General features: G+C 53.2%; 2 protein-coding genes and 1 pseudogene across 4 annotated transcripts in view; all 3 read left to right on the plus strand.

The window, feature by feature from the left end:
- Window positions 1–2,388: 2,388 nt before the first annotated feature.
- LOC129467527 (selenoprotein W) lies at window positions 2,389–5,934 on the plus strand. The gene is made up of 2 exons (XM_055252042.2): window positions 2,389–2,412; window positions 5,201–5,934. The coding sequence occupies exons 1-2, from the start codon at window positions 2,389–2,391 to the stop codon at window positions 5,504–5,506; spliced, it is 330 nt and encodes a 109-aa protein (XP_055108017.1). The 3' UTR covers window positions 5,507–5,934.
- Window positions 5,935–8,792: 2,858 nt separating this feature from the next.
- LOC129468749 (uncharacterized) lies at window positions 8,793–8,884 on the plus strand (annotated as a pseudogene).
- A 6,868-nt stretch (window positions 8,885–15,752) lies between these two features.
- Window positions 15,753–24,979, plus strand: part of HIC2 (HIC ZBTB transcriptional repressor 2) — a 35,231-nt gene continuing 26,004 nt past the window's right edge. Inside the window, exon 1 of one of the 3 annotated variants that reach the window (XM_063623583.1) lies at window positions 15,753–15,920. The gene's annotated coding sequence lies outside the window, so the exon portion shown is untranslated. Of the gene's footprint in view, window positions 15,921–17,216; window positions 19,077–24,979 lie in introns of those variants that run through there. The other 2 variants (XM_063623584.1, XM_063623585.1) reach the window with 2 other exon arrangements.

Here is a 24,979-nt window from a genome sequence, read left to right on the forward strand (position 1 = left end):
CACTCCCAGGTATCCTTTGAAAGCACCCTCCACTACCTCTTGCAGGCAGCCTTCCCCATTCTCCCCTCCCTTACAGAATTTAGCTACCCCTCCCACGTGCTCGGACAGCCCTTAGGCATAGTCCCAAAACGCACCCAAGAATTACTCATTCATCCTGCTACCTCTCCGTTCAGACTGTCTTACTCCACCCTGCACCCTGAATGCAGGTACGTGGACCTGGCGTGGACCAGGCAACGGGATTTGCGGACCAACCCATTTCCAACTTAGGAAAGGCACCAACCAGCTCATGAATGAGAAGCACTAGACTGAGGCTCTCAGCGGCCATACTTCCCCTGGAAGACGGACCTTTCCGGAGCTCACATATTGCTCAGCACAACATACCCAGCTAGTTTAATTATTTCCCACTTTTACATAGGGAATAACTCAGATTTGGAGAGGGGCGTGGTCATTTGTCACGGTCATTTAGCAGGTTGGGGGCAGAGCTGGGGGCCTGAACCCAGGTGTGTCCCTTTGACCAATGCCCTTATCTGTAGGATTCCTTCCCCCACCCTGGGGCAGGGCCTGGGTCTAGGGAGGAGGCCAGAGGGAGAGATAGGAATTCAAATTGGTGGTGCTGGTGGTGGGGGAGGGCGAGGCCCTGGGAGTGGCCAGCACTCAGGGCTTGGGCAACAGGGTGCTCTGCAGAGCCACTGGGTGGGGGGAACAGCAGGGGCAGGCACAGACCTGCTGAGTCAGAGACGCCGCAGGGACTCCAGGGGGAGGCGTTTGGCAGATGGCTGTGGGCTGGGGCCTGGCAAAAGCACCCCAGAGTGGTGGGTCAAGGAGTAGAATTGGGTGCTGAGGCCCAAACCAGGACCAGGGAATGTAAGAAGGAGGAGGCCTTGGAGAGGGCAAGGGGCAACATTTTCCAGAAGGAGGGAGTGGTCAGTCTCCACAAGGTCAGGCGAGATAAGTGCTGCTGCACCCAGCCTCCCTCGTGACTGTGACCAGAGGCTGTTGCCCCAGCTCAGGGGCTTCTTAGCATCTTGGCCATGAGGGATATGTGTAGCCCCCCCACCCCCTGCCATCTGAGGCCCTGCTGGGCCCTGGTGATGGAGGAAGCCTCCCCAAAGAAAACTAGGAAATAGAATTTGGAAATTCCATGCCATTAGGCCCTGGTCCACTCCCACCCTCTTATTTTATTATTATTATTATTATTATTTGTTTTTTTTTTTTGAGACGGAGTTTCACTCTTGTTGCCCAGGCTGGAGTGCAATGGTGTGATCTCAGTTCACTGCAACCTCTGCCTCCCAGGTTCAAGAGATTCTCCCACCTCAGGCTCCCGAGTAGCTGGGATTACACGCGCCCGCCACCACGCCCGACTAATTTTTGTACTTCTGTAGAGACAGAGTTTCACCACGCTGGACAGGCTGGTCTTGAACTCCTGACCTCGAGTGATCTGCCTGCCTCGGCTCCCTTAAGTGCTGGGATTACAGGCATGAGCCACTACACCAGGCCCTCTTTTTATTTTAGACACACGGTCTCACTCTGTTGCCCAGGTTGGAGTACAGTGGTACTATCATAGCTTACTTCAGCCTCAACCTCTCCACCGCTCAAGCAATCCTCCCACCTCAGCCTTCCAAGTAGCTGGGACTACAGGTGCCACCACAACACCTGGCTAATTTTTAAAAAAGTTTTTGTAGGCCGGGCGCGGTGGCTCACGCCTGTAATCCCAGCACTTTGGGAGGCTGAGGCGGGCAGATCACGAGGTCAGGGGATCGAGACCATCCTGGCTAACATGGTGAAACCCTGTCTCTGCTAAAAATACAAAACATTAGCCAGGCGAGGTGGCACACGCCTGTAGTCCCAGCTACTCGGGAGGCTGAGGCAGGAGAATGGCGTGAACCCAGGAGGCGGAGCTTGCCGTGAGCCAAGATTGCGCCCATTGCACTCCAGCCTGGGCGACAGAGCGAGACTCTGTCTCAAAAAAAAAAAAAAGTTTTTTGTAGAAACAGGGTCTTGCTATGTTGCCTAGGCTGTTCTGGACCTCCTGACTCTGTTTCCCAAAGTGTTGGGATTACAGGTGTGAGTTCATTGCACACAGCCCATCCCTTTGACTACAGGAGGCAAGCCAGGGCCCCAAAGAGGTTCTTGGTGCCTCAAGAACCCTGTTTCTCAGCCCAGACTGAGGAGGGGATGTGTTTTCTCCACTCCTACCCCACCTCCAAACTGCTAGAGAGGAACCTCAGCAGGGAAATGAAGCATTGCTTCACCTTGCCTCTACCTCTGGCCCTGGGGTACCCTCTCTGTCCACTTGACCCCCACTCCTCCAACCACTGAGGCTGTGCTGACCTTCTGCCTGCTCCATCCTGTAACTACCTCACATTCACACAACCCAATGAAGCAGATATGGCTCTGAGTTCCATTTCACAGGTACGAAAACTGAGGTCCATTGAAGTCAGTTCTAGGGCATCTGGCCTAGTGGCACAGCCAGGATTTTTTTTTATTTTTTATTTTTTATTATACTTTAGGGTTTTAGGGTACATGTGCACAATGTGCAGGTTTGTTACATATGTATCCATGTGCCATGTTGATTTCCTGCACCCATTAACTCGTCATTCAGCATTAGGTGTATCTCCTAATGCTGTCCCTCCCCCCTCCCCCCAGGATTTTTTTTTTTTTCTTTGAGACCAAGTCTCGCTCTGTCACCACACTGCAGTGTAGTGGCACGATCTCGGCTCACTGCAACCTCTGCCTGCCAGGTTCAAGTGATTCTTCTGCCTCAGCCTCCCGAGTAGCTGGGATTACAGGTACACGCCACCATGCCCGCCTCGGCCTCTGAAAGTGGTAGGATTACAGGCGTGAGCCACTGAGCTCAGCATTTTTTTTTTTTTTTAATTTTTGGACTTTTTTTTTGGAAACTGAGTCTCTGTCACCCAGGCTGGAGTGCAATGGCGCGATCTTGGCTCACCGCAACCTCCACCTCCCAGTTTCAAGTGATTTTCCTGCCTCAGCCTCCCGAGTAGCTGGGATTACAGGCATGTGCCACCACGCCAGGCTAATTTTGTGTATATATGTATATATTTTTTTTAGTAGAGATGGGGTTTCACCATATTGGTCAGGCTAGTCTCCAACTCCCAAACTCAGGTGATCCGCCCACCTTGGCCTCCTAAAGTGCTGGGATTACAGGCTTGAGCCACTGCGCCCGGCCGGATTTGGTTCCTGGTTCGACTGTCTCCCCATGGGTTTCACCGAGAAACAGGCCTGCTGGCCCTTGTCTCCACCCATCACAGAAGAAAAACTGAGTCCCCTCCTTTACCCATCCTGGGGCCATTGTATCCTACACACAGACCCCAGAAAACAGACCCTGCCAGTCTAATGGTGGAGACAACTCCGAGATCAAATGGCACGTGGCAGATTGATCAGGAGCAGGAGACCCAGGACCTGGGGGAGACAGAGCCGTGAATTCACAAACTACCCCAAGCAGAGGGCAAGCAAAGTTCCCTAAGAAAGTGGAGCCAGGCCAGGCATGGTGGCTCACGCCTGTAACCCCAACACTTTGGGAGGCTGAGGCCGGTGGATCATGAGGTCAAGAGTTCAAGACCAGCCTGGCCAAGATGGTGAAACCGTGTCTCTACTGAAAATACAAAAGTTAGGCCGGATGCAGTGGCTCACACCTGTAATTCCAGCACTTTGGGAGGCCAAGGCGGGCGGATCACGAGGTCAGGAGATCGAGACCATCCTGGCTAACACGGTGAAACCCCGTCTCTACTAAAAATACAAAAAATTAGCCGGGCGTGGCGGCGGACACCTGTAGTCCCAGCTACTAGGGAGGCTGAGGCAGGAGAATGGCGTGAACCTGGGAGGTGGAGCTTGCAGTGAGCCGAGATTGCGCCACTGCACTCCAACCTGGGTGACAGAGCAAGACTCCGTCTCAAAAAAAAAAAAAAAAAAATTAGCTTGGCATGGTGGTGGGTACCTGTAATCCAGCTACTCAGGAGGATGAGGCAGAGAATCGCTTGAACCCGGGAGGCAGAGGTTGCAGTGAGCCAAGATGGCGCCACTGCACTCCAGCCTGGGTGACAGAGCAAGACTCTTATCTCAAAAAAAAAAAAAAAAAAAAGCTGGGCATAGTGGTGCACACCTGTAGTCCCAGCTGCTTGGGAGACTGAGGCAGGAGGATCCCTTGAGCCTCTGAGTTTGAGGCTGCAGTGAGTTATGATTGCACCACTGCACTCCAGCCTGAACGACAGAGTGAGACCCTGTCTCTAAAAAACTGATAAAAATACAAATAAAAAAGAAAGAGCATGGCCAGGCACGGTGGCTCAAGCCTGTAATCCCAGCACTTTGGGAGGCCGAGGCTGGTGGATCACGAAGTCAGGAGTTCAAGACCAGTCTGGCCAAGATGGTGAAACCCTGTCTTTACTAAAAACACAAAAATGAGCTGGGCGTGGTGGTGGGCGCCTGTAATCTCAGCTACTCGGGAGGCTGAGGCAGAGAATTGCTTGAACCCAGAAGGCAGAGGTTGCAATGAGCCAAGATTGCGCCATTGCACTCCAGCCTAGGGGCGACAGAGTGAGAATCTGTCTCAAAAAAAAAAAAAAAAAAGAGGCCGGGCATGGTGGCTCAAGCCTGTAATCCCAGCACTTTGAAAGGCCGAGGTGGGCGGATCACGAGGTCAGGAGATCGAGACCATCCTGGCTAACATGGTGAAACCCCATCTCTACTAAAAATACAAAAAATTAGCCGGGCATGGTGGGGGGCGCCTGTAGTCCCAGCTACTCGGGAGGCTGAGGTAGGAGAATGGCGTGAACCCAGGAGGCGGAGCTGGCAGTGAGCCGAGATCGCGCCACTGCACTCCAGCCTGGGGGACAGAGCGAGACTCCAAAAAAAAAGTGGCCGAGTGCGGTGGCTCCCGCCTGTAATCCCAGCACTTTGGGATGCCAAGGGGGGGGGGTTGATCCGGAGGTCAAGAGATTGAGACCATCCTGGCCAACTAATATGGTGAAACCCCATCTCTACTAAAAATACACAAATTAGCTAGGCGTAGTGGTGCACACCTTTAGTCCCAGCTACTCGGGAGGCTGAGAGAGGAGAATCGCTTGAACCCAGGAGGCGGAAGTTGCTGTGAGCCAAGATGGTGCCACAGCACTCCAGCCTGGGCGACAAAGCGAGACTCTGTCTCAAAAAAAAAAAAAAAAAAAGACTCGCGGAGACCTAGCGCATCCAGGTGGGAGACTGGTGTGTTCCCGGCGTCCGCTCCTCAGTGGATGTGGCAGCCCCGAGCCATGGCTCCCGCCGTCCGAGTCGTTTATTGTATCTTCAGCTCAAGAAGAAGTTAAAAGATAAGTTCCCCGGCCGCCTGGACATTTGCAGCGAGGGAACTCCCCAGGCCACCGGGTTCTTTGAGGCAATGGTAGCCGGGAAGTTGATTCACTCTAAGAAGAAAGGCGATGGCTACGTGGACACAGAAAGCAAGTTTCTGAAGCTGGTAGCCGCCATCAAAGCCGCCTTGGCTCAGGGCTAATGCGCACTGAAGGCAGAGTCCAGGGACCTTGACCCAGCCCCTCTCAGCAGACACTTCATGATAGGAAGGACTGAAAAGTCCTGTGGACGCCTGGTCTTTCCCTGATGTTCTCGTGGCTGCTGTTGGGGAGCAGAGATTGACGCCCCTGGTCTTTGCCTCTGTGTGGGAGAGTCTGTGTGTACGTGTCTTCCCTAGAATCCACACCACCCCACCCTCCTCCTGTCCCCTGGTTTGATCATATCTCTTTGCATACCCCATGTCTTCCCCAGTTGTCCCCTGGAGTTTGTGGGGACATCCCGCCTCAGGCATCCTTCTCAAGGGGAAGCCAAGAGAGGCATCAGGATGGGTGGGTTTCTGATTGTGGCGACCTTTGCAACCATTCACGATTCAATAAATATTGGACGAATTTAACCGAAAAAAAAAAAAAAGAGCAGCCAGAGAAAACCACACTAGGAGTGACCTTAGAGCAGGCACTGAAGGACAGCATGGCATGGCAGGCAGAGGGCATGGCAAGGGCACGGCCCCTTCCTTGGCTCCTCAAACCGGGGAAGTCAGTTCCCCTCTTATGACCAGACAAAGCAGCCTGCACCTTTTTGCCCAGCCCCAGCACCCTTGTGAGTATTCTGTCATCTTCTCCTTAGTCTGTGGGCTTCTGAGGCCAGGGAACACATCTGTGCTGTTCACTAGCCCAGTGCCTACCTCATAATTGCTGTCAGCTCCCAGGCTGGAGTGCAGTGGTATGATCTTGGCTTAGTGCAGCGTCAAATTCCTGGGCTCAAATGATTCTCCTGCCTTAGCTTCTGAGTAGCTGGGACTATAGGTGCATGCCACCATGCCCGGCTAATTTTTTTTTTTTTTTTTTGAGACCGCATGTGGCTGTTGCCCAGCTATGGTACAGTGGCGCATGTATAGCTCACTGCAACCTCGAATTCTTGGGCTGAAGCGATCCTCCCACCTCAGCCTCCCAAGTAGCTAGGACTATAGACGAGTGCCACCACGCCCGGCTAATTTTAAACATTTTTTTGTAGAGATGTCACTATGTTGCCCAGGCTGGTATCAAACTCCTGGACTCAAGCAATCCTCCCGCCTTGGCTTCCCAGAGTGCTGGGATTATAGGTGCCAGCTACCATGAGTGGTCTCATTTGACTTTTTTTTTGAGACAGAGTCTTGCTCTGTAGCCCAAGCTGGAGTGCAGTGGCATGATCTCACCTCACTGTTACCTCTGTCTCCCGGGTTCAAGCGATGCTCCTGCCTCGGCTTCCCAAATAGCTGGGATTACAGGCGTGCGTCACCACACCCAGCTAATTGTTTTGTATTTTTAGTAGAGACGGGATTTCACATGTCAGCCAGGCTGGTCTCGAACTCCTGACCTCAGGTGATCCTCCTGCCTCAGTCTCCCAAAGTGCTGGGATTACAGGCACGAACCACTGTGCCCGACTTCATTTGACTTTTTTTTTTTTGAGATGCAGTCTTGCTTTGTTGCCCAGGCTGGAGTGCAATGGCGCAATCTTGGCTCACTGCAACCTCTCCCTCCCGGGTTCAAGTGATTCTCCTGCCTCAGCTTCCCAAGTAGCTGGAATTACAGGTGCCTGCCACCACGTCTGGCTAATTTTTGTACTTTTAGTAGAGATGGGGTTTCACCATGCTGGCCAGGCTGGTCTCGAACTCCCAACCTCAGGTGATCTACCCACCTCGGCCTCCCAAAGTGCTGGGATTACAGGCATGAGCCACTGCACCTGGCCCCTCATTTGACTTTTAATTGAGAACCTACTTGGTGCCATGTATAAGCTGGGTACAAGAGTGAACAAGACCAAGCCTTCCTGCCCTCATGCCAACTGCTCAGCAGTATTTCAGGACTGTATCAGGGAGATTAGCCTGGGATCACAGGAGACTTCCTACAAGAGATGATGTCTGAACTGAGTTGTTCACCAGGCACAGGTGGGAGAAGGGAGAAGGGTGGCCAGGACAGGAGGAGCCCTGGTGTGAATGCCCAGAGATGGCAGGAGAAATCATGGCATATATAAGGTGTCTTGAGCTTGGGATATGGGAAGGTGAGAAGTGATATTGTATGGGACATACTTACACTAAAGCATTATTGGTTGTTTATCTGAAATTCAAATTTGGGCATACTGTTAAATGCTAAATCTAGCTGTCATGGTAAGAAGCTGAAATCTACTGTTTGGGGATATTTTGTATATTTGTTTTCTTTCTGTTTTTATTGAAAACAGATAATGGTAAAATAACAGACCCTTCCTACATGACACAACAATCATAGTCACTGTACCAGGGCTCACCAGAGCCTGAGTTCCGTGCTCTGCCTGTTCAACCTCATGTCATTCAAGCCTCCCAAGGGGGTGGTGCCCTGATTCCCAAATGGATGAGGAAAACAGATCATAGTGATTAGATCCTGGACTAGACACACAGAGAATCCGGAGGGAGTGAGGACACAAAATGAACCCATTTCTGGTGGGTCTTCCCATCCCTGCTAATCTGTAGTTTTTATATTTCCATATTACCTTCCGCCCAGATCTAGCTTTACTGGGTTGCTGCCAGGGAGAACAAATTTTTGAAATCTGCTATTTTATTTCCATTAATTAATTAATTAATTACTTTAAGATGAGGTCTCGCTCTGTTGTCCAGCCTGGGGTGCAGTGGCATGATCTCAACTCACTGCAACCTCTGCCTCCCTAATTCAAGTGATTCTCCCACCTCAGACTCCCGAGTAGCTGGGATTATCGGTATGTGACACCATGCCTGGCTAATATTTTAGTAGAGATGGGGCTTCTTCATGGTCATCAGGCTGGTCTCAAACTCCTGGCCGCAAGTGATCCACCTGCCTCAGCCTCCCAAAGTGCTGGGATTAGAGGTGTGAGCCACGGTGCCCAGCCTAAAAATATTTTTTAATAGCACCAAAGTGTAGGCTGGGTGTGGTGGCTCACACTTGTAATCCCAGCACTTAGGGAGGCTAGGCGGGTGGATCACTTGAGGTCAGGAGTTCGAGACCAGCCTGGCCAACATGGTGAAACTCCGTCTCTATGAAAAATACAAAAATTAGCCAGGCATGGTGGCAGACACTTGTAATCCCAGCTACTTAGGAGGCTGAGGCAAAGATTGTGCCATTGCACTCTAGCCTGGGTGACAGGAGCAAGACTCCATCTCAAAAAAAAAAGAAAACAAAAAGCACCACACTGTAAATAAACTGAACAGCCATGGTTAACGAAGTGTGAATAAATTACAGAAGCTCCATACTCTGGAATATTTGTCAGCTCTTAAAGAATGAATTAGGATCCTTTTGTAGTTCATAAGCATGATGATTATGTGTTCACATGTTCCTGTGTAAGATGTGCCACCTTCAAATCTTTTTTCTTTTTTTTGAGACGGAGTCTTGCTCCGTCGCCCAGGCTGGAGTGCAGTGGCGCGATCTCAGTTCACTGCAAGCTCCGCCTCCTGGGTTCACGCCATTCTCCTGCCTCAGCCACCCGAGTAGCTGGGACTACAGGTGCCCACCACCACGCCTGGCTAATTTCTTTGTATTTTCAGTAGAGACGGGGTTTCACTGTGTTAGCCAGGATGGTCTCAATCTCCTGAACTCATGATCTGCCTGCCTCAGCCTCCCAAAGTGCTGGGATTACAGGCGTGAGTCACGGCGCCCGGCCGCCACCTTCAAATCTTGTTACGACATAGGCACATTGCCCGTCTGACACGAAAAAAAAAAAGAATGAATTATGGAAATGAACTAGAAAAATGTCTATGATTTCAAAATAGTAGGATCTTTTTTGTAAGGTGAATAGATACATATTGACGTCAGAGAGGAGAGTTAAACTGTTAATGTTACTTCAGAAAGGACTGATTAGGGTGGAGGAGGAGGGAGAATTTAACTTTAAAAAATTGCTGGGCGGCCGGGCGCGGTGGCTCAAGCCTGTAATCCCAGCACTTTGGGAGGCCGAGGCGGGTGGATCACGAGGTCAGGAGATCGAGACCATCCTGGCTAACACGGTGAAACCCCGTCTCTACTAAAAAATACAAAAAAATTAGCCGGGCGTGTTGGCGGGCGCCTGTGGTCCCAGCTACTCGGGAGGCTGAGGCAGGAGAATGGCGTGAACCCAGGAGGTGGAGGTTGCGGTGAGCCGAGATCGCGCCACCGCACTCCAGCCTGGGGGACAGAGAAAGACTCCGTCTCAAAAAAAAAAAAAATTGCTGGGCATGGGCTGGGCACGGTGGCTCACACCTGTAATCCCAGCACTTTGGGAGGCCAAGGCGGGCAGATCACTAGGTCAATAGATCGAGACCATCCTGGCCAACATGGTGAAACCCCGTCTCTACTAAAACTACAAAAATTAGCTAGGTGTGGTGGTGCTCACTTGTAATCCCAGCTACTTGGGAGGCCGAGGCAGGAGAATCGCTTGAACCCGGGAGCTGGAGGTTGCAAAGAGCCGAGATCGTGCCTCTGCACTCCAGCCTGGGCAACAGAGCGAGACTCCATCTGCAAAAAAAAAAAAAAAATTACCGGGCATGGTGTCTCATGCTTGTAATCCCACCACTTTGGGAGGCTGAGGTGGGAGAATTGCTTGAGTCTGGGAGTTTGAGATCAGCCTGGGCAGCATAGTGAGACCCTGTCTCTACAGAAAATAAAAAATTAGCCAGGTGTGATGGTGTGTGCCTGTAGTCCCAGCTGGGAGAATCACTTGAGCCTAGGAAGTGGAGGCTGCAGTGGGCCATAATCATGCCACTGTGCTCCAGCCTGGGCAACAGAGCTAGACGCTGTCTCAAAAATAAATAAAATAAAAATAAAATGTGCTTCAGCATCTCTAGAATTGTTCCAATTAGAAATGTTATTTTCATAAAATAAAAATAACACACACGCTAAAGTATACATGTGTAGAAAAAAAATTCCCAACTTTCAGAGAGAACCTCTGTAAATATTTTTGATTTATTTTCTTCAGTTGCTTTTCCATGTATCAATATTTTTGCATGCATTTTAAAAATACAATTTTTTTTTTTTGAGGGGGAGTCTCTCTCTGTCGCCCAGGCTGGAGTGCAGTGGCATGATCTTGGCTCACTGCAAGCTCCGCCTCCCAGGTTTTCACGCCATTCTCTTGCCTCAGCCTCCAGAGTAGCTGGAACTACAGGCACCTGCCAGCAGGTCCGGCTAATTTTTTTGTATAAAAAATACAATTTTTTTTAAAGACAGGGTCTAGCTCTGTTGACCAGGCTGGAGTGTGCAGTGGTGCGATTTTGGCTCACTGAAACTTCCACCTCCTGGGTTCAAGTGATCCTCCTGCCTCAGTCCCCCGAGTAGCTGGGACTACAGGGGCGTGCCACCATGCCTGGCTAATATTTTTGTATGTATTTTTAGTAGAGATGGGGTTTCACCATGTTGGCCAGGCTGGTATCGAACTCCTGACCTCAAGTGAAACTCTTGCCTCAGTCTTCCAAAGTGCTGGGATTACAGGCGTGAGCCACTACACTTGGCCTCTTCTTTTTTTAAAAAAAAAAAAAATTATTTTTGGCTGGGCGCAGTGGCTCACGCCTGTAATCCCAGCACTTTGGGAGGCCGAGGCAGGTAGATCATGAGGTCAAGAGTTCCAGACCAGCCTTGCCAAGATGGTGAAACCCCGTCTTTACTAAAAATACAAAAATTAGCCGGGCGTGGTGGTGGGCGCCTGTAATCCCAGCTACTCAGGAGGCTGAGGCACAGAATTGCTTGAACCTGGGAGGCAGAGTTTGCAGCGAGCTGAGATGATGCCACTGCACTCCAGTGAGACTCTGTCTCAAAAAATAAAAAATAAAATAAATAAATAAAAATTTTGTTTTTTAATTACAAAATTTACTTATTTATTACTATTATTATTTTTGGAGACAGAGTTTCACTCTTGTCACCCAGGCTGGAGTGCAATGGCAGGATCTCAGCTCACTGCAACCTCCGCCTCTGGAGTTCAAGCAATTCTCCTGCCTCAGCCTCCCAAGTAGCTGGGATTACAGGCATACACCACCATGTCAGGCTAATTTTGTATTTTTAGCAGAGACAGGGTTTTACCATGTTGGCCAAGCTGGTCTCAAAACTCCTGACCTTGGGTGATCCACCTGCCTCGGCCTCCCAAAGTGCTGGGATTACAGGAGTGAGCCACCATGCCCATCCTATTAATTAAATTAATTAATTAATTTATTTATTTTCTGAGACCGAGTCTCACTCTGTCGCCCAGGCTGGAGTGCAGTGGTGTGATCTGGGCTCACTGCAACCTCCGCCTCCTGAGTTCAAGCGATTCTCTGCCTCAGCCTCCCGAATCGCTGGGATTACAGGTGCCTGTCACCATGCCTGGCTAATTTTTGTATTTTTAGTAGAGATGGGGTTTCACCATCTTGGCCAGGCTGGTGTTGAACTCCTCACCTCGTGATCCACCTGCCTGGGCCTCCCAAAGTGCTGGGATTACAGGCGTGAGCCACCGCGCCCGGCCTTATTTATTTATTTATTTATTTATTATTTATTATTATTCTTTTTGAGACGGAGTCTTGCTCTGTCGCCCAGGCTGGAGTGTAGTGGCACGATCTCGGCTCACCGCAAGCTCCGCCTCCCGGGTTCATGCCATTCTCCTGCCTCAGCCTCCCTAGTAGCTAGGACTACAGGTGCCTGCCACCACGCCCGGCTAATTTTTTGTATTTTTAGTAGAGACGGGGTTTCACCGTGTTAGCCAGGATGGTCTCGATCTCCTGACCTCATGATCCACCTGCCTCGGCCTCCCAAAGTGCTGGGATTACAGGCGTGAGCCACTGCGCCTGGCCTGTTTTTTTAAATGGAGTCCCACTCTGTCGCCCAGGCTGGAGTGCAGTGGCACCACCTCGGCTCACTGCAACCTCTGCCTCCCAGGTTCAAGCAATTCTCGTGCTGTGCCTCAGCCTGCTGAGTGGCTGGGACTACAGGCATGTGACACCATGCCTGGCTATTATTTTTTTTAAGACGGAGTTTCGCTTTTGTTGCCCAGGCTGGAGTGCAATGGTGCGATCTGGGCTCACTACAATCTCCGCCTCCCGGGTTCAAGCAATTCTCCTACCTCAGCCTCCCGAGTAGCTGGGATTACAGGCATGCGCAATCACGCCAGCTAACTTTTTGTATTTTTAGCAGGGACAGGGTTTCTCCATACTGGTCAGGCTGATCTCGAACTCCTGACCTCAGGTGATCCGCCCGCCTCAGCCTCCCAAAGTGTTGGGATTACAGGCATGAGCCACTATTCCTGGCCTAATCCACATTCCATTATGTGGACTTACCCCATCGTGAAAAATTTGTATATGCTTTTTTTCTTTTTCTTTTTTTTGATATGGAGTCTTGCTCTGTTGCCCAGGCTGGAGTGCAGTGGTGCGATCTTGGCTCATGGCAAGCTCCACTTGCCGGGTTCACGCCATTCTCCTGCCTCAGCCTCCTGAGTAGCTGGGACTACAGGTGCCCACCACCGTGCCTGGCTAATTTTTTTTTGTGTGTGTATTTTTAGTAGAGATGGGGTTTCATTGTGTTAGCCAGGATGGTCTCGATCTCTTGACCTCGTGATCTGCCTGCCTCAGCCTCCCAAAGTGCTGGGATTACAGGAATGAGCCACTGCGCCTGGCCTGTATATGCTTTCTTTCATTATTATACATGACACTTAAAAAATTATTGTATATTAGTTATCTTTTTTGTTGTTTTTTGAAACCAAGTCTCCCTCTGTTGCCCAGGCTGGAGTGTCATGGCATGATCTCAGCTCACTGCAACCTCAGCCTCCCAGATTCAAGCAATTCTCATGTCTCAGCCTCCCGAGTAATTGGGACTACAGGCATGCACCACGATATCCGGCTAATTTTTGTATATTTAGTAGAGACGGGGTTTTACCATGTTGGCCAGGGTGGTCTCAAAGTCCTGATCTCAGGTGATCTGCCGGCCTTGGCCTCCCAAAGTGCTAGGATTACAGGCATGCGCCGGCCACATTAGTTTTCAAATGCAGATGAAACAAGGGACCGTTGAATGCCTGTTGTCTCAGGTGTGCTCCTAGGCATGGGTTCCAAACTTACAGGTACAAACTTACTTATGGGTAAAGAGACAGATAATAAGTAGGTGGTCTGTAAACGTGGCTGATTTCCCCAGAACAGAATCCTGGAATACTGGTCTGAGAGGGTATAATTTTTTTTTTTTTTTTTTTGAAACGGAGTCTCGCTCTTTCACCCAGGCTGGAGTGCAGTGGCGCGATCTCGGCTCACTACAGGCTCCGCCCCCCGGGGTTCACGCCATTCTCCTGCCTCAGCCTCCTGAGTAGCTGGGACAACAGGCGCCCGCCACTGCGCCCGGCTAATTTTTTGTATTTTTAGTGGAGACGGGGTTTCACCGTGTTAGCTAGGATGGTCTCGATCTCCTGACCTCGTGATCCGCCCGCCTCGGCCTCCCAAAGTGCTGGGATTACAGGCGTGAGCCACCGCGCCCGGCCGAGAGGGTATAATTATTTTAAAATATTTTTGGGGCCAGGTGCGTTGGCTTACGCCTGTAATCCCAGCACTTTGGGAGGCAGGAGGATCACTTGATCCCAGGAGTTTGAGGCTACACTCCAGCCTGGGCAACAGAGTGAGACTCTTGAGTCTCAAAAAAAAAAAAAAAAAAAAAAAAAAAAGAACCCCCCCCAAAAAAACTTCTGGCTCGTACCGCCAAACTCATGCCCAGGAATTTTGAGGTGATTTATGTGCTTCCAACAGTATATGAGAGTGATTACCTGTCAGACCTTGTGTTTGAAGGTTATCATTTGAAACTGATTTTTAATTTGTTTAGTAGAAAACCCAGCTTCTTACAGTTTTAATTTATATGTCTTGGGTTAGTAGAATGGTTGACTTTTTTTTCAGTCGTTCCTTCAAATAGTGAGTCCTCTGCTAGGCTCTATTTGTGGAATATTCTTGTTCTTCAGGGATGTTTGATAGCTCTTTTCACAGATGTTTGATATTTCCTTTTTCATCTATTGTGTTCTTACCATTTCTAGGATGTTTCTAGGCTTTCTATTCTATTTCTTGTTCTGTACCACACTGAAATGCCTGCGGTAGCTTTACAATTTGTTTTGATATCTGTTAGGGCAAGTCTACCTTCATGCCTGCTTTTGTTCCCAAGGGGGGAAAACGATAGCTGTTTTGGGCTATTTATTTTTCCAGGTGAACTTAGAATTTTGTGAAGTCTAAGAAATGTTGTTAGGATGACATTAAACCTATACATCCATTAGGAAAGAAAGGTTGCATAATCAGCTTGGCGAAGGGTTATTGAAACTGGTTTTTAATCTTGACTGGAGCTGGGGCACAACTTCCCTGTAAGGCAGACCTGGGCTCCTCTTGGACTTGGGCGACCTCGGTAGTGGTGTGTTCCTTTGTTTGGTGTTCAAAGTAGAGAGAGGTCCATTAAGTAGCTCCCTAGAGAAGCAGTGGCGGCTCAGGCCAGCCCAGCCCCTGGGAAGGCCATCTGCATGGCGGCCGGGAGCCTGGGTCCTGGTGGGCCGGCTCGGGCAGGCGCTTGACTCCTGGGGCCAGCGAGGGGCTGCGGCCACCGGAAGGGGCTGGCTGAGTGCAGCGTGCTGGGTCCTCCGCGCCCTCGGAGCAGGTAGGGTTCGCGGGGGTGCGCCCACGGCGGCCCGAGGGGCGCTGGGGTCAGGGGAGGGGCGCCCCTTCTCTCTTGCACCCAACCAGCCAGGGCCTCCCCAGGAGCCCAGACCCCCGAGCTTGCAGTCACTGTTGGCTGCGCCTTTGAGCCTCAGGCAAACGCAGGGAGCGTCAAGCAGGGGTCGCAAAGGGGTCGGGGATGGGGCGCGTAGGCCGACAGAGGTCCCTAATTCGGGGCTTCTAGGGGTCAAGGTGGGTCTAAAAGGGGGTAAGTCCACCTGAGTTTGTGGGGATGGGTGTCAGCCTGTGGGGGGGGCCAGGGTCCCTGTCCCGAGGGCGGGTATGCGGTCCGAGTATTTCGGGGGCGAGGTCGCGGTCCTGCCCTGGCGCTTGAGGTCGGAGTCTGGTTAGATGTCCGGGGTCTGGGTCCCCGGCTCCTCCCGCGCACCCCTCCCCCACGGCGCCGGACCCCGGCAGCCCGCCCCGCCTAGTGCTCGAACCGCTCGCCGGCCCAGGCCCCGCCCCACAGGCCCCGCCCCTGTCCGCGGACCACGCCCCCAGCTGCCTCCTGGCCCCGCCCCGCCGCTCGCCCATTCAGATGTGGGTCAGGGGTGAGCGGGCGGCGCCGACGTCACAAGCTTCCAAGATGGCGCTGGGCGGGCGGCTGTGAGCGGCGCTCGGGGCGCGCTAGGCGGGGAGCCGAGCCGGGCCGGCGGCAGGCGGACGGGGCGGGCGCGTGCGGCGGGAGCCGGGCGCTGAGGACAAGGGCCGCTGGTAGGGCCGGCCGGCCGGCGGGCGGAGCGCCGCCGCCGACGCACACGAGGTGAGGGGCGGCCTTGGGGGGCGGGGGGCGCGGTGCGCGGGCAGGGGCCGCGGGCCAGGCGCGTCCCTGGGGAGAGGGGCGTGGACGCGCGCGCGCCCGGGCGACGTGGGACTGCGCGCGTGGGGGACGCGCTAGCGTCTGGCGGGCCTGGGCTGGGGCGCACGCAGGACCCCTGGCAGGCCCGGGCTTTGTGGGCCAGATGCCCGGAGGGGCGCGGGCGGTGGGGCACCGGGGCACAAAGCCCACGGGGCCGCGCCAGGCCTAGGCGGCGTGGATCTGCGGAGCGGGGGTCGGCGGGCGAGCGGGCGCCGGCTCTTTGTGCCTTTTCATTAGCAATCTAATCCGAACAGCGTCGGGCGAGCTGCGCTGCCTGACAGGCGGGAGGGCTCCCATTATGCAAACGGCCCTGCGCCCTCGGCCGCCCCCTCGCTAGAGGATTTTGCGATTTCCAGGACTGCGGTCCTGCACCGTCTGCGGTCTCCTCTCTTGCCTCCTCCCCGCGGGAAGACTGGCCACGGCAGGGGCAGGGGCAGGGGCGGGCCTGGAGGGGCCGCTCCCAGAGGGCCGGGCTCTGCGGCTGGTGGGCTCGCTGCCCTGCCCCCAGACCTCTCCTGTAGGCAGCCGCTTGGCAGGAAGAGAGATGGGCTTGGGGGAGGGGGTCGGCTGGCAGGGGGAAGGGACAGGCTGGCTGAGGGAGGGGGCTGAGGGGCCCCAGCTTGTCACTCTCTGTTTATCTTCCAAGATGGTTCATATTCACACAGGCCTGGGTGTGTGCGTGGTGGGGGGGAATGCCTCTCCCTGGGGGGCAGTGACTTGCGGAGAGGAGGGAATGAGGCCAGATAATGCTCCCAACGGCCCCACCCAGAACTGCCTGGGACTGCCTGTGTAAGAGAGCCCAATGGTGAGCCGGATGGGATGGAGCGGTGTTAGTTATTTATCCATGTCTTCTCCTGTCCCCTGCACCCCTAGTCTTTCCTAGTAGGAGTTGCCAAGCACATCTGGAAAGCTGTGTTCCCGACCCCCCACTCCCCCAACAGCAGGAGGGGTGTAACCCAGGGAAGCCACCCCTCTGACATATGTGCTGGGGGGAGGGGCAGAGCCTTGCCCATAGGAATCCTGTGGCGGTGGGTTGTTGACTGATGTGGGGATTGCTGTGTCTCTTGTGCTGTCGGAGAGCTGGCAGGTAGTGGAGGGGCCTTGGGAGCTCCTAGGCTGAACTTGGGGCTGTCCTCCAAGGATCCAGGATGGAGGGATGAAGCTGGGTCACTCAAACCTAAGGCTTTTCTGGGTCTAGCTTCTGGCTTTGCTTCTTTTCCTCCATTCTCATCTGCCAGTGTCTGGACTCCCTGGGCCTTCAGGCAGACATTTTCAGGAGCACAGGCCATGTGGTTGGTCTGGAGCCCTGTGGCAAGGAGAGTGTGCATGCTTGGTGGAGCAGGGTTGCTGGAGTAGTCTGAAAAAAAGCAGATGAGCTGGCCTCTGGAGACAAAGCTGTGTGGCGAGACTGCTGGTTTAATGGGCTCTGAACACCAAGAACGGGGCTGGGAGTCTGATACTTGGGGGCTGAACTGAGTCCTGTGGCCCAGGATTGTTGCCTGGAAGTGAACGTTCCGTCTTGTGCCATTGAGATTGTGAAGATCTCTGGGTCCCACAGGACAAGCAGTAGACCTGGAAGGCTGGAAAGAGGCTCCCCAGCTGCCTGCCTTGGGAGGTCAGAGCTCTCAGGTGGGTCGGCAGGCCAGTGTCGGGCTGGGGGAGGGAGGTTGTAGTAGAGTGCCTGTGGCCCAGCTTCTCTGGCCAATTGGCTCTGAGTGCTGCTGTGTGCCCAGCAACCTTTCCCTGCGGTGTTTTTCTGCCAGTTGTTGGAACTTGTAGATTAGTCACTGAGCTTTTACGACCGATTCCTGAAAAGAAAAATCTCCCTCTGGTTGCTGCCTCTGTGTAGAGGAAGAAGCAGCCCGAGGGAGTCAGGCCTTTAATTAAAGCAAAACCGAAATGATTGTCGAAGTTGCTGGAAGGAGAAGAGAAGGCTCAGGTGGGGCAGGGGTGATGAGTCCTGTTGTGCTGCATGATACCTGCTCTGGGGACAGGTAGGCACGATCCCATCCTCGATCCTCGGTCTTGGCCAGCAGCCCAGCCTTCTCCACAAGCTGCAGTCCTGGATTAATCCTCACGTAGTGTTTTCTTTCCGTAGATCAGATTTCTCATTTTGTTAATAAGCGCAGCCTCCCATCCACTTGAAGTCAGCTGTTGTGGACGAGAAGCAACAGGGTTTTGCATTATTGAGCTGATAGCCTGCTGCCTTCCTCAAGTCCTTGTTGTTTGCGGGGTCAGATCTGAGGGGTGGGGGAAGTGCCATTTAATCAGCAGCTAGCCCCTGGAGAAGAGCTGGCGGGGCAGTTCTGGAGAGTGAGAGCCGTGAGGAAGGAATAAAGTTCAGTTTACCCAGGGGACTTGTGGTTCCAACCTTATTGCTTGGTCTGTTGGCCTGGAGCAGTCAGCCCCACCCCATACCTTGTCTTGCCCGCTGCCCCCAGTACCTGATCCCTAGGAGAGCGGGGTGCTTCTTCCTGGGCTGCTCTTGCTGGCCTGGGAGGCAGCTTTCACCACCGGAAGAAAGAACACATTGGGTTCCTCCCTTGTCTCCTTTGAGACTGGCCTAGGAGGGACCCCTGTGGGGCAGTGAGAGGGGAACTGGACTTGGTCGCAAAGTCTAGTGCATTGCTGGCTCTGCCATTTACTCCCGTCATGACCTTGAGCAGTGATTGACTCTCCTGCCTCGTTTTTACAATGGGAACAGAACTTGAGTTTACCTTCATGTATCGCTGTTTTCTGGAGTTCAGCCTACGGAAGGCAGACACTCAACAAATGATTATAAGATGGGGTGATAAGGGCTGGCATCTAGCGGAGCGCAGAGGGCATAGCGGTGGTGTGGGAGGAGCCGGCCGTGGGCTGGCTGAGAACCCTGGATGCCATGTGGGTTGGGGTTGGCCTGGAGGGGAGGGGTTTTAACCAGGAAGTGACTGCTGCTGGGTTTTAAAAGGCAGTAGTAGGGTGGAGGGTGGCAGTGGAGACAGCTGGAGAGCACTGAGGACGCGGACCCACGGATACTGTGTGAGCTGGGAAGCCCGCTTGGGAGACCCCACTGCCAGCCAGGCATGTATGCGGCTCTTTTTCAAGCTTTTCATTCATTCCGCCACATTTTCTGAGCACAAGCTCAGTGCCTGGCCCCCTTGGTTTGGACCAAGTCGTGTTGGCCCCTGCTTTCTGGCGCTCACAGACTTGCCTGGGCGGGGTGATAGAGGCGCTTGCAGTTCAGCACGCGGCCGGGTCTCCTCTGGAGGAGGGAAGGAGCTGCTTTTGGAAGTTAAGTAGCTTGCTGGGGGCTGGAGGGTAAATGCCTTTGACTCCACCGCCTGTGGAGGCCCATATAGTGTGGTGTCTGGAGAGATTTGAGATCCCACTAGGGAGGAATGGGGCTGAAAGCCCCCTCCCTAAGAGAGGTCCTGGCTCCCATTTAGGGGCTTCTGAACCAGCCCTTCCAGTTTGCCTCTGCCTGGCACCGCCAGGGTTCGCTTCCTGCTGGGAGGGGCCTTGCCCTAAGGGTTAGGGACCTGGGCTGGGGGAGGGCTCTGAGGAGGGGCTGGGCCCCGAGGGACTGAGGGACTGCAGGCTTGCTTGCCTTGAGCCCAGTTTTAGCTGGGAGTGTCAAAGCAAGAAAAGCTGGTGGGGGTGGGAGCTGTGTGTGGGCCCCCAGTGAGCTTGATAAGGGAGGAAAGGCTGGGAGCTGGTTCCAGCCCGCCAAAGTTCAGGAGGGAAGGGCCAGACCGCCTGAGAGGGGTGTGGCAGGACTGAGTGAGGAGAGGGACTCTAAGAAACTGCTTGGGACACTCGGGAAGGTGGCCAGGCCTTGGGGAGCCCCTGCTTCTATTTGATTTTTTTTTTTTGTGGTAATGTTAGTAGGTGGAGAGTGGGAGTGCAGCCTCGGTGTTAGAACAGGGGGACTTCGGGGTCCTTCTAATGGTGAGAGGGAACAGGGATGGGTCAGCCAGGTGCCTCTTACCTAGAGGCACCTGTTTTTTGTGAGGTGGGCAGCGCGTCGTAGGATCTTAGGTGCATGTTTTCTGTTTAAGGGTGATCACACACCGGGTGTGGTGAGGAGGGAGTGTGTGGAGTCCCCAGGCTTCCTGTGGCAGTTCCCAGTGTGACTAAAAGAAGGTAGGGATTGGGTTTGGTTAGGTGGGTGCTTCCAGGTGAGAGTTGGCCTGCTGTGGAAATGGAAGAGCTCCTGGCTCTGGCAGGGGTGTGGCTGCTGTACAGACTTGTCCCCTGCCGTCCTGGGCTGTTGCCCTGCGGCTTGTGCTTCGGCTTCATTCCACTGGGTGGGTGGGTTCTCTGGCAAGTGTGGGAAGGGGCCGCTCCCATTACCACACTGAGGCCTGAGCCTCTTCGAGGGGGAAGATCTGTTACATGGCACATTCACCCAGCACATGTTGTTGCCCATGCTGCCTGGCAGAGGCCTGCCTGCTGGTGCTCTGTTTCTCACCTTGGGCTATACCTGTCTCTGGGGTGGGCCCAAGGCACTAGCTTTTCCTGAAGCTTTTGAAGTGAACCTGGTGTGCAGCCAAGTTTGAGAACCGCTTTTCTAGCAGGTGATGCATCTTTGTTGATAATAGAATCCACAGGCTGAGGGCTGAGTAGCCCGCGCTTTTACCTACGGTGCTAACTGCTTTACTCCGAGGGCCTGGTGGGGTCAGCGATTACCCAGTGAATGAGTTGGCAGAATCAGTCATGCCAGTTCCTGGGTAGTTAATGGGCACAGAGGGTGAACAGCAGGAGGAACCTAGCCCATGTGCACTGGGGGCTTCTCCTGGGAGGTCCTCTGGATAGCTGCCTACAGCCCTCAGCTGTAGGCGGGTCCTACTGACCCTGTAGCACAGGCTTTTGGAGTCCGCCTGGCCTGGTTTCCTGGCTGCATTCTTGGGCTCTTGTTGGCCTGTATGTAGTCTGGCAGGACCTCACATAGTGCAGTTTGGGTTGAGCGGAGGTGGCCAATGATGGGGGCCCCTGGGATTCCTGGGACCTCTGCCTTCTTCTCCCTAGAAGAGAAGAGATTTGTCCCTGAGGTTGGTTTCTTGGGCTGTGTTATCTGGGCAAAGTATATGAGGCCACTAATAGGGGCAGAGAAGGAAGAGTGGGAGGGGACTGAAGGGGGACGGGAGGCAGAGCTTCAGGTAGGGCCTGGCTGGGCCTGGCCCCCTTTGCTGGAACAGAACAATAGGTTGTTCTGGGGTGTTGTTTGTATTTGACGGAGAGAGGCTATAAGATGGCTCCTGCCAGCTAGGAGCAGCCTATCATGTGAGGGGACGGGTAGGCCCCTGGGCGTGGTTCTGGTCAGCATCCTGGGTAGGAAGTCTTGCCCTTTAGAGATGGGACAGCAACCTGGCAAGGGGCAGTAGAGGAGATGGGAAAAGGGGCTCAGAAGGAAGGGGGTGGTGCACATCTTGGTAGCTAGGCCCAGGTGGTCCTGTCCTGAGTGAGTGATCTGGGGGTGGATTCCTGCCCTAGGTCTTGTGCCCCTTCACCCCAGCCCTCTCCGGGACCCCATGGCCTTTCCCCTTTATGGAAGCAGCTGCTATTATAGTTTCTGTCTGGCTGGTACCAGGGAACTTGGCTTGGAAGATGGGAGGAGGGTGGTCCCCACGGAGTTCTGACAGAAGGCCAGGAAGGTAGTGGTGAAGAGGGTAAGCACTCATCCTGGGCTCGTTCCTGGGCTCAGCCTGGTAGTGGGCATTCTATGCCTGATTCAGTTGTCAGAAAACACTGGTGTGGTCCTCATCATTTTGTCAGTCCTCGTTGTACAAGTGGCTCAGAGAAGTTAGAGTCATACATCTAAGAAGTGGGTGGAGAAGCTCCAGGTGAAGTGTGTGAAAGCCTCGGACACATTGGTGAGTGAGGACTCCTTACTCTGCACAGTGCTTGGGCTGGAGGGCAGCTGAGATGTTCATTTTGAGTGGGGTAGTGGGATGGCTGCTCTGGACAAAGCCAGGGAGTCTGGTTCCTAGAGTGGGAAGGTGGTCCCCTGCAGGTCCCCCACTCCTCCCCAAGGACCAGGGGCCAGAGAGCATTCTCTGGGTCGTCCTCATCCTTCCAGTCACACGCAGCTCCTTACTGTCTGGTATGTGAGAATCTTCTGCCCCACAGCAGCCTGTGCCTTTGCTAAAGACCTCCAGGAGAGCCACGTGGGGGATGGTCTGGATGTTGCAGGGACCAGAGCTGAGCTCATGAGATTCTCTGAGTGTGGACAAACGAGGTGCTCAGGCACGGCCCTTGGTGGTGTGGGGACACAGGCAGGATAGCTCCTCTCGGTGACTCTTAGTAGATTGTGTTCTCGTAGATGGGCTGGGGGTGCGGGTTCTGGTGCTTCAAGGTGGTTGTCCTCTGACTATGAACCAGAGCCCAGGGACCAGGCATCAGCCCTGTGCTGGCCGAAGGGAGAGGGTTGTTGCCAAAGTCCCACATTCCAGGCATGTGTTGATGCTGATAAGGCAGCCCAGGGCTGGCCTAGCTGCTATGGGCAGGAGGGGACTTTGACTTCATGCCCCCAGCAGGCAGCATGCACATCTTGCTTCCTGGTAGCACCCCTCCCCCACCGACCCCCTCTGCTTCCAGGTGCAGGGCCCCCACCAGGTCCTGGTCACACAGCCTGCAGAGGCAGTGCCGCTCTCAGCAGCGTTGCTGGCTCTTAGTAGCAGGCCTCTGGAGGCCTATTGATGGATTCTGCCAGCCCTGCCTCTTAGAGTATTCTAGGATGCCATTGGAAATGGCACTTCCTTTTATTTGCTGAAATTTGTTACTCTTAGGTTTGGCAGTAGGCTCCTTGTCCAAGATTTCAGCTTTTGGGGAACTGTAGTTTTGTGGAAAGATGACTCCTGCTTCCTCCATAGGCCAGTCTCTTAACCTCTCCAGGCCTCATTCTCCTTGCCTGTAAATGAGTTGTTATAAATATTTGAGACAGTGCTTGCCAGCTATTCTCAAAGTTATTTGCAGACCCTGGGGGGCCCCAATACCTTTTTCAGTATATTTAGAAGTTACAAGGTGAGATGCGGTGGCCCACGCCTGTAATCCCAGCACTTTGGGAGGCCAAGGCAGGCGGATCACCTGAGGTCAGGAGTTCCAGACCAGCCTGGCCAACATGGTGAAACCCCGCCTCTCCTAAAAATACAAAAATTAGCCGGGTGTGGTGGCACACTATAGTCCCAGCTACTCAGGAGGCTGAGGCAGGAGAATGGCTTGAACCTGGGAGGCGGAGGTTGCAGTGAGCCAAGATTTTGCCACTGCACTCCAGCCTGGATGACAGAGCGAGACTCTATCTCAAAAAAAAAAAAAAAAAAAAAAAAAAGAAGTCATTGGCCTCTGCCCTGGGTGGACACTTGCACTGCCAGAGTTGTGTTCCCACTGTTAGCCAGCACGGGGGCGCTGAGACCTACCAGTTCTACACATGTCCAGGGGAGGCAGTACAGATGACTGAGTATTAAATCTAGACCTTTAATTACACATGTTTTTACTTTTCTGTGTGATGAAATAGGAAGGATGCATGAGGCTTTTTTTTTGAGATAGAGTCTCGCTGTTGCCTAGGCTGGAGTGCAGTGGCTCAATCTCAGCTCACTGCAACCTCCACCTCCTGGGTTCAAGTCATTCTCCTGCCTCAGCCTCCCGAGTAGCTGGGATTACAGGCGCCCGCCACCATGCCTGGTTAATTTTTTCTTTTTTTTTTTTTTTTTTTTTTTTGAGACGGAGTCTTGCCCTGTCGCCCAGGCTGGATTGCAGTGATGTGATCTTGCTCACTGCAACCTCTGCCTCCTGGTTTCAAGCGATTCTCCTGCCTCAGCCTCCCGAGTAGCTGGGATTACAGGCGCGCGCCTCCATGCCCAGCTAATTTTTGCATTTTTAGTAGAGACGGGGTTTCACCACATTGGTCAGGCTGGTCTCGAACTTCTGACCTCGTGATCCGCCCGCCTTGGCCTCCCAAAGTGCTGGGATTTGTAATTTTTTCTATTTTTTTTTTTTTTTTTTTTTTGAGACGGAGTCTCGCTGTCGCCCAGGCTGGAGTGCAGTGGCGCGATCTTGGCTCACTGCAAGCTCCGCCTCCCTGGTTCACGCCATTCTCCTGCCTCAGCCTCGGGAGTAGCTGGGACTACTACAGGCACCCGCCACCACGCCTGGCTAATTCTTTGTATATTTAGTAGAGACGGGGTTTCACCGTATTAGCCAGGATGGTCTCGATCTCCTGACCTCGTGATCCACCCGCCTCGGCCTCCCAAAGTGCTGGGATTACAGGCGTGAGCCACCGCGCCCGGCCAATTTTTTCTATTTTTAATAGAGTCTGGGTTTTGCCATGTTGGCCAGGCTGGTCTTGAACTCCTGACCTCAGGTGATCCGCCCACCCTGGCCTCCCAAAGTGCTGGGATTACAGGTATTAGCCACCATGTCCAGCATGAGGCTTTACATTTTTTTTTTTTTTTTTTTTTTTGGCGATATGGTCTCCCTCAGTTGCCTAGGCTGGAGTGCAGTGATGATGTAATCACGGCTCAGTGCAGCCTCACCTTCTGGGCTCAAATGATCCTCCTGCATAAGCCTCCTGAGTTGTTAGGACCACAGTCATGCGCCACCACACCCAGGTGGCGGGCATCTGTAGTCCCAGCTACTAAGGAGGCCGAGGCAGGAGAATGGTGTGAACCTGGGAGGCGGAGCTTGCAGTAAGCTGAGATCACGCCACTGCACTCCAGCCTGGGTAACAGAGCAAGACTCCATCTCAAAAAAAAAAAAAAAAAATTTCTAATACAGTAAGTAGAACAGTGATGTGTACAGTAGTCTCCCCTTACCTGTGGGGTATGTTCCAAAACCTCCAGTGGAGGCCTGGAACCATGGGTAGTGCTGAACCCTATAGACGTGATGTTTTTTCTGTATATACGTGCCTATGCTAAAATTTATTTCATGAATTATGTATAGTGAGGAAATAATAAAATAGGACAGTTATAACAATATATTATAATAAA

This window comes from Symphalangus syndactylus, chromosome 18, assembly GCF_028878055.3.
Source record: "Symphalangus syndactylus isolate Jambi chromosome 18, NHGRI_mSymSyn1-v2.1_pri, whole genome shotgun sequence".
Lineage (NCBI taxonomy): Eukaryota > Metazoa > Chordata > Mammalia > Primates > Hylobatidae > Symphalangus > Symphalangus syndactylus.